Source organism: Bidens hawaiensis, unplaced genomic scaffold (assembly GCF_021521415.1).
Source record: "Bidens hawaiensis isolate Kalapana, Puna unplaced genomic scaffold, B.hawaiensis_p1.1 tig00004539_1, whole genome shotgun sequence".
Classification (NCBI taxonomy): Eukaryota; Viridiplantae; Streptophyta; class Magnoliopsida; order Asterales; family Asteraceae; genus Bidens; species Bidens hawaiensis.
The window spans coordinates 1,395,965-1,409,417 of record NW_027491276.1 but is presented as its reverse complement, the minus strand read 5'-3'; the positions used below and the strand labels follow the sequence as shown (position 1 = coordinate 1,409,417).

General features: G+C 35.4%; 1 protein-coding gene across 1 annotated transcript in view; it reads left to right on the top strand.

Annotated features, from left to right (window-relative positions):
- The window catches only part of LOC143626914 (salicylate carboxymethyltransferase-like), a 29,935-nt gene extending 22,152 nt beyond the window's left edge, over positions 1-7,783 (top strand). The window contains exons 2-4 of the mRNA XM_077096845.1: positions 5,801-6,199; positions 7,000-7,254; positions 7,358-7,783. Coding sequence (XP_076952960.1) covers positions 5,969-6,199; positions 7,000-7,254; positions 7,358-7,753 — 882 coding nt within the window. The 5' untranslated portion in view covers positions 5,801-5,968 and the 3' untranslated portion in view covers positions 7,754-7,783. The remainder of the gene's footprint in view (positions 1-5,800; positions 6,200-6,999; positions 7,255-7,357) is intronic.
- Positions 7,784-13,453: the final 5,670 nt, after the last annotated feature.

Genomic DNA, 13,453 nt, shown 5'->3' with positions numbered 1-13,453 from the left:
TAGGCTTACCTTTAATAAGAGATGGGAATTTCAATAAACATGGAGAGTGGTCTGAAATCCGGTAAGGAAGGAACACCGCCGAAGAATCATTAAAAATCTCCATGAATTTAGAGTTTCCCATCACCCTATCAAGCTTTTTGAAAAGACCCATACCCGTTTTCGGTTTATTGCTCCAAGTGAATTGGAGCCCGACCCCATTTATATCCTCAACTTCAATGTTCTTAACACAATCACGAAAATCAAGCATCCCAGTGGGAATTTTGGAAGAACCATGTAAGCTGTCTTCCAAATTAAGAGCACAATTAAAATCTCCTAGTAAAGCCCACGGTTTACCACGAGTGAATTGTTTATGAACAGCAAGATTATGCCATAACTCCCTTCTTTTCAAATAACAATTCTCAGCATACACGAAAGAACCATACATCACCTTGATATCCAGCTTAAACTTTACCTGAACGTGAAGAACCTGGTTCGAATAATCAATAACCATAAGATCAACCAAATCCGTATTCCACCCCACAATAATCCGAGTACCTTTATCACAAACACTACCATTGCTGGTCCAATCCCAATTTTTACAAATCTTCTTACAAACATCAAAAACCGCGTTTAATTGTACGTGAGACTCAAGAATAGCACACACCTGAATATTATTATCTTGGATTACCTTACGAACCTCTTTTTGTTTAAGAGGGCGGTTCAACCCTCTTATATTCCATGAAGCAATAGTACCCATTAAGCACCCAATTCACCTGGTGTGCTTGCACCCTCAGAACCAATATCCGCTTTCATACTGTTAGCCACATCCGTAAACAGCTCCTCCACATCATCCTCATCTTCATCACTTTCTGGTTCGTCCACCAAATTATCAAACCGGTTATGGGTTTGGACAGAATGCATTTCCTTTGACTCAACCCCCACCGCCTTAGAAGCTGCAGGTTTACCCACTGGATGATTAGTGTCTTGTCTTTGAGAGGGTGGTTTATTTGCAGGCTGTGTCACAGCAGGTTTAGTAACCGGTCGATAGACAAGATTATGTTTCCTGACTTGCGTATTAACTTTTTTCTTTCCCTTCACCCTCTGGAAACCATCATCATTATTGACTTTCATTGGTTCTTCATTTAACATTTTCTCCTGAACTTGTTTCGGGCATTGAGTGTTTGAATGGCCAAACACTTCACATAAGGAACATCTGGGGGGCTCCCAATCATATTCAATCTTAATCTCCGATATCTTGTTTGTCTCCCCCAACGTATCTGGAACAGCTACAACCAGCTTCCTCTTAATGTCCTGGTTTGCATGAAGTTCAACTTGAACTCTAGCAAAACTACTTCTTCCCCACGATTCCTTACACATATTGGCAGTGTAAGAATCCATACTTATCGGATCCCCAATTCTTGAAGCGAGCATACTTAGACCCTCCTCAGTAAATGCACCCAGAGGAATATTCTGTAATCTGGCCCAAACCGGAACAGACCGTATATCCTCCTTTTCCAAATCTGACTCCAAAGTCCAAATATTAAGAATAATGGGGACATTCGTAATCATCCAAGGACCATCTTCAATCAGCTGCATCATCCAAGCTTCCGTATGAAACTTGAAAAAGAAAAACCCTTTCGCATTCATCATAAGTCTCGTAAGCCCATATTTGTTCCAATTTTTCTTAGCAAAATACTCAACAACCGGAAAAGGAAGTCTGTTACCCAGAAAATAACCAAACAAGGTATTATTAAACCTATCGTTGACTTTCTTGACAGATTCAACCGGGATAACCACATCAACTCCTTCCATTGTAGACTCCACATTTAGTTTTCTTAATGTTACCTTAGTTGTCTTGTTTTCAAGTTGGACAACACTCATATACGAAGGCTTCGAATTTTCCATATGTTGCTCCTTCCCTACATCCCTTTGAATATTAAATGATTCAGATCCAAACGCCTTGTTGTTGTCCGAGACAAAGGCAGAAAAACCTCCATCTTGTTGAATATTTAACGAATCTGAACCAATAACCTTGTTATCATTCGAACAACCACTATCTTTTTTCCCCACGGCTGAACAACCACCATCTTTGTTTATTACATCATTTAAAGGAGCACTGAATGTAGTGTTTGCAGCAAACGAAACAAACGAACTCGTAGCGTTAGGGTTTCCCGACGAACCAGATTTCAGAGCCCCCCTACGTGGGAGAACCCCATCAATGTTCGTTACCCGATTGGCTGAAAACCCTTGCTTAACACGATCAACAAAACCATTACCACCCTTCTGCTCCATGCAAACCCAAGAACGAAAACACTTCACAAACCCTAATCGGTCACTCACTCAACGAACAGCTGAAAGAACCCTAACCTTGATTAACCACGAGGTCCTTAATCAGTTAATAGGATTGTATCAATCTAACTAAACTATCACAGATAGCCGTGATCAACACAAACCTACTAAGCAATCAGAACCATGGATTAGATCAAGATTCAAGCAACACCAAAAACCAGCCAAGAAAACCCCAATCAAGATCGGCCAAGAACAATCAGCCAAGATCAAGATCAAGATCGGCCAAGAACAATCAAGATCAAGATCAAGATCAGCCAAGCACAATCAGCCAAGATCAAGATCAATATCGGCCAAGCAACACCAAGATCCAAGGAAACGATCAAGAGCAAGAACCAAAGATCAAGATCGACCAAGAAAAAGATCAAGATTGACCAAGATCAGCCAAGATCTCCCTAAGAATCAATCAAGATCTGCCAATAAAGATCAAGATCAGCCAAGATCAACAATGATCTCCCCAAGAAACGCACAAGATCAACCAAGAAAACCCTAATCAAGATCGGCCAAGATGGATCAAGATCAAGCAACTCCTAATCAAGATCAAGATGGATCAAGATCAAGAAAACCCTAATCAAGATCAAGATCGGCCAAGCAAATAGATCAATAACAAGAACAAAGAACAAGATTGACCAAGACCCAAGGAATCGGCCAAGATTAGCCAAGATCCCCCTAGGATCGATCAAGACAAACCTTAATCAGCCAAGATCGATCAAGACAAACCCTAATCGACCAAGAAACAGCCAAGATTAAGATCGGCCAAGAACAATCAGCCAAGATCAAGATCAAGATCGGCCAAGCAACACCAAGATCCAAGGGATCGGCCAAGATCTCCTTTGATCGCCCAAAATCGCCTTTTCCTCCTCTTTCGATTACACTCATACACAAAGAGTTTTCGCAATGTTTCTTCAACTTTTCCTTCCGTATTTCCCCAAAACAATCCTTTCTTAAAGGAATTTTTGTGTACTTTCGCTGGTAGTTTCGTAAAAGAAGATTCGCACATGCACCTCTCCCAGTTTCGTAGAAAATTTTTTTTCGCAATGAACAGACAATTCGTAAGAAGAATGTTTGGTTTCGCAAGATACCAGGAACATTTGCATAACAAAACATTCATTAATGAATGTGGAACTCAAACTTTCGTTTGAGATTTGAAAACTATGAAACTAGGATAGATTCGTAGATGAAGATTCAACTTTCACAAGCTGAAGACAAAGATTCGCAGGATAAAGATTTCCCCATATTCGTAAGATTTAGAACTTTCATAGGAAGCATTGCTTGCGAGAACCCCCCCCCCCCCCACCCCACCCACCTACCTCCCAAAACAGCGTTAAATACTCTCAAACTAAACTAGTTACATCACGAACTAAAACGACAATATCATAGCCTAAATCGCGCCCTCACAACTAAACTGGCTGCATCATAATTAACTTTCGGTCCTACTAGGGGTGTTCACGGTCCGGTTTTCGCGGCTTTAGAGTCAAACCGTGAACCAAACTGGTAGTCATGGTTTTTGAGTTTCGTAAACCAAAACCAAACCGTAGAAATCTAAAACCAAACCAAACTGTTAGTAACGTATTGGTTCCGGTTTTGTTTCACGATTTGCACATACAAAAACTAAATACTTTATATTGTTACTTGAGTAACCGAGTAAGGAATAAAGGCGAGAGTGACAATTGAGATTATATGATTAAAACCTGATTTTAGAACTCAATATAAACAAAATAAAGGTAAATTAAATTATGTGACTTTGCATTCACTTTCTTTTGAGATTTGGGGTAGCCCATTTATTCATTTACTATTAGTATTTAATATATATTTTTGTATACACTATAACAATTTAAATATAACTATGTCTAATAATCTCTGTGTGTATATATACATATATAGGGAGAGAATAAACAGAAAACTCATTTTTAAAGAGAGAACTATAGAACTAATAAAGAAATATTTTTCATTTAATTAAAAAAAATATTTATAAATTTTTTTCCTTTCATCCTTCTTATATGTTATTATTCTTCACTAGAAAAAAATATAAAAATAAATAAATAAAATAATAAAAAAACTCGTTATCACATATGCAATACATTGACTTTTTTTATTGCATATGAGCACTAGTGTGTATTTTGATATGTGCAATAGTGTTGATAGCATATATGTAATTTTTTGTATTGCATTAGTGCAATAGTGTTATATTTTATACAAAATAAAAAAATCGATATAGTGCATATGTGCATTAGTGTTGAATTACGTATAATAGTGTGTATTACATACAATTAATAGTGTTGTATTTGCATATATTCAGTAGTGTGTATTTTATAATCCAATTATATTGTATTATATGCACTAAAACACTATTGTATATGCAATATACATTAGTGCACATATGCACTAAATCGACGAGTTTTTTTTCTTTTTAGGAACAATATCATCTTATTAGAAGGAGAAAAGAAAAAAAAATCACAAAATATTTTTTTAAAAAAAAGTCAAAAATAATTCTTTATTAGTTCACTAGTTCTCTCTAGATCTCATCACTATATATATATATATATATATATATAAAGTTAGGATAAATAAAATGCTACTTGAGTTGAGAAAACTCTAGAAACCCATTTTCAACCACATGTTTTTAATTAAAATTTGAAATTTTTGATCCACAATTAAAACTAATAAAAAATATAAAAGTAAAGTTACATTTTCTCTCTCCTGAAAAATATGTTTAAATGATATAAAATACGAAACAATTTTTTTATATTTTTTGATATTTGGTATTAAATGTAACAATATATATTATATATGTAAAAAACAAAAAGAAAACAACTTTACATAGGGTTTTCACGGGTTTTTTCAACTCAAATGAGTTTTCATTTTATACATTCCCTACACGCACACACACACACATATAATAAAGCATTTAAAAAATAAAAACCGCACGGTCTGGTTCGGTTTTATACGGTTGGCTTCCGGTATAAACTGTAAACCAAACCATTCACTACGGTTTAAAATTTTTGAAACCAACCGATTGAAAGTTAAGAAAAAAAACCAACCGTTAAACTGAACCAATAATTGGTTTGGGCGGTTTCGCAGTTTCAAACTGAACCATGAACACCCCTAGGTCCGACTGAAGCACTTTGAAACACCGTCAGGCCAACTGTTTAGAATGTCCATATATCTCGTCGGAAAAAAACTCAAAATCAAAATTTTTTAACTTTAGTTGGACCCGCCATTGACTCTAATGATTCTAAGTTCTGGTAGATGCAGGTAAAGAGCCGTCGGACCACTCGTTTTGAGATGACCATTTTCGGTATTTTTGAGAAAATATGGTTAGTCTTGAAATATAAGTGGTCAGAGTGGCTATTTTGATCAGTTTCCTTTATTAAGGATTCTTTGAACCCACAATATAGTAAAAGGTTTTTATAGAAACTGACTCTTTAAAATACATGTTAGATAATTAACCCAATGAACTTTTTCTTATTGATAGGGAGCGGGAGTAATGAAAACGAAAGGGGCAATAGAACAAGCAATAAGCGAATTGTGCTACAAGGTTCCCAAAACCCTAGTTATGGCGGATCTTGGATGTTCATCAGGACCAAACACACTTCTAGTGTGATCCATAGTAATCAATGCTGTCGCTAAGACTAGCCTTGAAATGGGTCTTGAATCTCCTGAAGTTCAGATCAACTTAAACGATCTGCCAACCAATGATTTCAACACCATTTTCATTGCATTACAAGAAATCAAAGGAAACTCTACCAATGGAATACACCGTCAACCGTCATGCTACTTCACTGGAGTGCCTTGGTCCTATTATGGCAGGCTTTTTCCAATGAAAAGTTTAAATTTTGTCCACTCTTCTTATAGCCTTCACTGGTTGTCACAAGTATGTGTAATGTTTTTATCTCTTGGGATGCATTCGAACGGAAAGTTTAGTGAACTGTTCGGCGGGGAGTATGTTTATGCTCGTTCATTTAATAACTGATCGGACATGAACAAGGATTTCCATTTGATTAACTAAATGAACGAATACGAACAAAGGTCATCCCCGTTCAAGGTGTTTGTTTGCATTCGTTTATGTTCGTTAATCGATTATTGAAAAAATCAGGAAAGGGGCGACAATTTGGTTTGTTTGTTTATGTTTGTTCATTAAAGGTTTTTAATATCTTTTTAACGTCCTTTTCTAATCTTATCATATAGATTTTAAGCAAAATTATTAACCATAAAACAAAAGTATATATGAGTATTACATGAGTAATTTATATGTAAATTATCATGTGAATATGAATGTTACAAAAACATCAACACCAACTTGGTAGGTTGACCTAATCGTTGACACTTACCACTCTTGGTTAGCAAATCAAAGAAACCATTGTTTGTGTTCGTTCGTTTTTGTTCGTGAACCGTTCACGAACAACTTCATTTCCTTAATGAATGAATACGGACAAGAAATTTTGTTCGGTTAGGTATTCGTGAACCGTTCGGTTGTCTGATAAAAGCTTAATGAAAGAACGAACAATGCCTTGTTTAGTTCGGTTCGGTTTGTTTAGCTCCCTAGTTTCTCTTCATGAAAAATATTTAATAAAATAAGTGTGCATTATATATGGTTGAACCACTCTAGTTGCATCAAACACAATAGAGCAGTATTGATGACTGAATGTAGATGTAAACAATTATGTTAAGCAGCAGCCACAACTAGAAGAGATTAACAAAGGGAATATATACTTAGCAAGTACAACACCGGAAAGTGTCAGTAAGGCACATTTTGAACAATTTCAGAAAGATTTCTTCAGTTTTTTGAGGTGTCGGTCTAAGGAGATAATGGCCGGTGGGCGGATGGTCTTGACATTAGCAGATAGGACGACTGATGATCCTCGTGATGAAGAAAGTAATTACATTTGGAGGCCATTGGCTATGGCTATTCAGGAAATGGTAAATGAGGTATGTAGCATATGCTTGTTTAAGCAACAAAAACTTGCTTTTGAGTGATTTATGGAACCAAAAAGTCTTAAACTGAAACATTCAATTGTAATCCCAAAAATAGGGCCTTGTAGAAGAAGCGAAATTTGATTCGTTCAACCTTCCTTGGTATAATGCATCTCCTAAAGAGATCTCAAACTTGGTGAAGTCGGAAGGTTCCTTCACGGTCGATCAGCTCGAGAGTTTTGATCTAAAATGGGAGGCTTGGAAGAGAAAGAAAAATGATAATGATGCATCAAAACTCAAAGAAACCGATGATCCTCGTGTTGGATTATACAGTGATGTGGCAAAGGCTATTAGGGCCGGGGTTGAGCCATTGGTTGCAAATCACTTTGGTGAAGCAATACTAGACGATGTTTTCACGAGGTACGAAAAAATTCTCAAGGATAGAACGTGCAACAAGGAGTATGAAGCTGCCATATCGGTGACTGTTTCTTTGACTAAAAAATGTGATATTTAAGTTTTCTGGTGGTCATAAATAATAGAAGATCCTGAAATTCTTACCTATGGACATGGTAATTAAAATCAGAATTGCTTTTCTTTATTTACAATGTATGAAGTGAAGTATATTTCTTGTGGAACAGATGTGGTTAAGATTTTAAAAGAGCTACTTTTAGGTTTATAATATTCTTCAATGAATTTGACTAAGAGGGACGACGATAAATATGTTAACCGACACGTGTTTCTATCATTCGAATTTAATATTTTAGGTTTTCTTGTACTTGAGGATGTAGAGCTATTTAATCATGTCTAACGAATCATGAAATGAATAGTAATGTTATGATCTAACGATCTATGGATGTTATTGTTAAATCATTTAATTTTCTATTCTAAAAGGACTGGACGCACAACTTGTTGCTCGGTTACCTTTTGTATCGATTTAAACAATACTTTTTAATGACATTATTAACTAACGATTTGGAAAAAAGAAGAAGAGCAAACAAAAAAAAAAGAAAAAAAAAGAAAAGACTTAGCTTAAAGGTGTAATTTAAGAATCACAACACACAAACAAATTTGAAAGCCGAGAAAATCACGTTTCTAGCCCCTTAAATCACCGTAGTAACATATTATAATAAAACTAGTTTGAGCCCCAGTGTTATGAGAGTTTGTTTATATTTTTGTTTTTAATCGTTTGTTCATTTTATATTTTTTAATGATTTGTTTTACTTTTTAATGTGGTTTTGTCTTGATTTAATATGTATATATTAGTTTGTTATGTTCATTATATATTTAACGTTGATGATGTGTGGTAATTAGAAGTTAGTCGGTGATGAAAAGAATAGACCGGTGACGGAGAATTTAAAAGGATAGAACTTAAATTAGAAGTTAGTCGGTGATGGAAAGGATAGACCAGCGACTAAGAATTTATAAAGAAGTAGTTTTGTCTTGATTTAATACGTATATATTAACTTTTTTTTTTCATTTTATTGTCTTTTAAAATTTTCAAATAAAAAATTATTAAGTTATATATGTTTTGTTTATTTGTCTTTCTCTATTTCCTTTTATGATTTTTATTAGTATCAATATTAATATTTTCATTAATATAACAATCATATTTATTATTATTATTATTATTACATTTTAAGTTATTATTCTACTGACATAAGTTAATAAACATTAATAATAACAATAAAAAAGAAAAAAAAGGACATACTAAAAACTTAATAAAATTTTATTTGATGTATCAAAGAAAGACTATTAAGTAAAAAAAAATATAAACCTAAAGAAGGGGGTGGGGGATATAATAAGTAAAAATAGTTGAAAGGTGTACGTTTAGCAACACCCCATTTTAACGTGGCTCATTTACAATGGCATTTTATTAACCTCATGTACAATATTGAAATTACAAAACAAAATTATGGTTAATAAACTTGCCAAAGAAGAAATAACTGAATGAGTCTTCCACTCCTTAACTAAGTATATCATCTTATATTTTTGTAATCAACCCATATTGGCCAAAAACCCTTCTTAACCCAACATTGAAAAAGTCAATAACCATAATGGAAAAGGTTAAAATATAAAAGAAGACAAAAATTAAAAGTGTAAGAAGGATTTCGGCCTAAAAAACACCTCAAAAAAATAATTAAGAAAATCAATAAAAAAAAAGACACAATTAAGTTGTTGGTCCCTGACGTTTACTAAAAGTAACAAGATTGGGTACTAAGGTTTTAACTTGGTAACAATGTTAGGTATAAACTTGGTAGGACGTTGTTGTCATTCCACATTCCCAATGAAACATTTGGTATATTTGTGTTTTGAAATTTCACATTTTGATTAGTATGGTGACTAGTGAATTATCCATGTGTTGTGTAACGAATTTAGTCGGTAAAACTTAGGCGGTGTAGTTGCGAGTAAACGTGAATTTAGTCCGTATTGACTAACTTTGTTATGGCGCCGAAACTAAAACTAAAACTAAAAAATAGAATCAGAAAATTAACATAATAAAAAAAATTAGCTACGGTCGTATAACGTATTATTTTTAAAATTACCATATTTAAGACAATATTTACTCAGTTGGTAAAGCCGGGCGTTGTCTTTCGGCGGCGAGTTAACGCATATTCTGTGAGTATTGGTTACATTCATAAAGGTACCTTAATAAAACCCAAAATATAAATTTGCAGAGTTAATACGTAAAATGATTATCATACTGCCAGGACCGTTAATCTGGTTCAAACCTAGGAGAGGTTGACAAGAACACACAGATTCTATACCCAAAGGCCTGTCAAATATCCCGGTGGAATCAGGATATTCAACGGATGGAAACGAAGGTGTGATACTAAGATAAACGAAACGATAATATAATATTCAGTAAGAATAATTACAAAGACAAAGATTCACTGTATTAAATGCATCATTCAATGAAACAGTAAATGGAATGTCAAGGGTTTCGTGACGGCGGCGGTGGTACGAGGAAACAAAAGGAAATATTCTTTTTGGAATGTTTTCTCGTAATCCGTGTTTTGCGTCGTTGTCCCTTTTGAAGTGGAAACCTAGGATCCTATTTATAGACCCTGACATTCCTTCTAGAATCCCTAATCATTACATAATGAAAGACAAATATAAATACAAGTGTAAGAGTCTTCGAGCATGATAAGTATCTTGCTTGAGCAGAATCACTATGCTAGGTATGCTCGATGAGTGTCTTCGAGCATACTTTACTTATAATATATTCAGTGAAGATATTCTCCTTTAGTAGGCTTCATTCCTTTTGACCAATCCATGCTTTGCTCGAACTAGTCCATCGAGCAAGCCCATTCTTCTTGATGCCTTGAATCCTGTCTTGGAGACTTATTGAACAATCTTTATCATATTCAGATGTAAAATCTTGCTCAGGGGACTGAGCCATGCTCGAAGTCCTTGCTTGGAACATGACATCTTCTTATTGCATCCATGCTCGTCACCATGTGCTCGGACATCCTGTGCTCGTAACACTTGGTTAAAACTTGAATAATCAAGTTGTTTGCTCGATTGGCAATCCATACTTGATAGAAGAATACTCTTTCTTGTTGAAGTATGGCTTGCTCGAAGCCTCAATACTTAGAAGAATTAAGCATAAATGGTTCTGAAGACCTTGCTCGAGGTTGTAAATCATGCTCGATCGTCCAAGCTTGCTCGAAGTCCATACTTAGCTGATTTCTAGAGGAGGTTGAGAAGATTCCAATCTTCCTTAGCAAAAATCCGACTCAAAAATCTCCCCCTAGATTGGAACAAGCTCAGATGCACCAAAACACACCTGCATATAGTTACAAATGTATCAGCCTACCAAAGATAATCAATTTAGGCTTAAATATCATTTCATTACATAACGGAATTCTGCTACTTGGGCATTACACATCGAATTTTTACATGTCAACATTACATATCATAAAACAAAAATACAAAGATAAAAAGAAATAAAAGATCTCAGTAAGCTTTATTCTGCTATCTTCTTCTTTGACTTTTTTCAATAGCCTTTTCTTTCTTGAGTTTCATGAAAGTAGCCTTCTCTTTGATCACGTCTAGTTCCACTGCATCTTAAGAGTCAAGAGGAAACTCAGCATCCACAATGTCTTGAAGGTCTTGAGGATGTATGAATTTTAGGTCTTCATCATACAATAATACTGCAATTGTTCCTCCAGAAGCATTTCTCAAGGAGATTGAATCATTGTGTTTATTGTAGGTGAGATTAGCAATCCTTCCATTATGTTGCACAACTGAGTTTGGCTCAAGCATTTCTCTTCTCATGGCTAAGCACTCCTTCAAAGTTCTTCTTTTACCAGTGGAGCTGCTTGCCTGTTGAGTCTTCCTCTTCTTGGAATCAAACAGAGAGAGTTCGAGAGTGTGAACTTCGTTGATCCTTTTGCGTCTCCTCTCTCTCTCAGCTTGGCTATGAACCTTTCTCCTATTTTTTTTGAGAAAAGGAAACCCTTTCTCAGATTGTTCCTTGATAAATTTGGAAAGGTCATTCCTTTGCTTCCCAGCCATTTGGCTTCTGTCTTGATTATCATGCAAGTCTAATTCAGCCATTTTCTTTAGTTGTTGTTTTGAAAAATTTCCCAAATCATCCCTGAAGATGATTAGAGTTTCTTCATCATCTTTAGTAATCACCCTCAAGGTCTTGAATCTTTTATCATAGAAGAGATGTGTGGGCAAATTTAAATCTCTTGAAGGTTTGGGCCTCACAATCTCAGACCTTAGAGGGATTCTACTTGTGCTCACATGCGGATTTTTCTTTGATTGTTCCTTTTCAGACTCTTCATACCACCTTTTGATTGTTTCATTGGATTGCACTAGTAGCCTTCCCATATTTGCACCTCTTTTGTGCAGAGCACTCATCATTTCTGCTCTTACCTCTTTCTCCATTCTCCTCCTGTCTTCTTGCAGTTTTCTCTGAGTTTCCAAATACAATCTTTGCTCTCTATTGTAGATGTCTAACAGTTGTTCATGAGGCATTCTTTTGAATTGTTCTTCAGTCATACCTTTTTCCATCACTATTTTTTTTCAAAGTCTGTACCCTTTGTGGGTCTTCAAACCATTTTCTTACTTCTTCTTCTTTCTTTTGAGCTTCTTCCCTCTCCTTCTCCATTCTCAACTTCAACTCTTGTTCTCTTAGGTAATCTTCAATGGACCTTTTATCTTTGTAGGTGTTTTTCACCATTTGAACTTTTCTCTCCAAATCTTCAAAGGATGGGCTGATCAGTTGGTCATATTTATAGCCATGCAATTGAAGAAATTTGATATCCTTGTGCTTGGCCCTCATTACTTCATATTTAGTCTCTGCTATGGCCTCTTCTTCTTATCTCTTCTTGAGTTTCTTTGCCTCTTCCTTTTCTTTTTCCTTCTTTTTGCTCATTTGTCAACGTAATTGGCCACATCATCAACCAAGGCATTTTTATACATTTGATCAAAAGCTCCAAAAGGCTGCAGGTTCAAGAATGTTGATCTATGGCCAGCCTTCAACATGAATTCTCTTCGAGTTTCCCGGCTCCTCCATCCTTCTGCTTCTTGTTTGATGCTTTCTTTTGTCATTCTTTCAATGTACTTCTGATCATATCCGAGGCTTAGTAGGTAGGCTTTGTCTACATTCTCCCTATAATCATTCTTCAAACCTTCTTCTTCTTCATTATCAATTTCAATTTGTTCATCAAGGTTGTGAAGTGCTCCAATCATTGGTTATCAATTTCAACATCTGCAGATTTAGCCTCCATTCTCTTGTACACTTTTACCTTCACAGACTTTTGTTTTTTTTGGCTTGGGTGTCACTAGTTCAGCAGTTTCCTTTCTTTTCAGGGACTCTCTCACTTCAGCTTCTGTTTCTGTTGGTTCAGTGACAGTTGGTTCTTCATTTATAGTCCTTTGCACTTCATCAACAATTCCCGGAAGGTCCCGTTCCCGGAAGCCCTACTTTGGTGTTGGATTTACTCATAAACACAGTTCTAAATATCAGAGTTAATTAAAACTTCATGGAATAATTTAAAACTTCAAAGATCACATTACAAAACATTTGTTTTTGTCTTAACATACGAATTGACTTTTCATAAACACTAATTAAAACAGTCATGACACTTCATCGCGGATGCCAGTCTCTTCAGTTCATGCCATGTGTCCCTCCTCAAGCCAGGTGCCTCAATCTATTTGCCTGCATGCATACTAAAAGTCAGCTACGCTGAGTGAGTTCTAG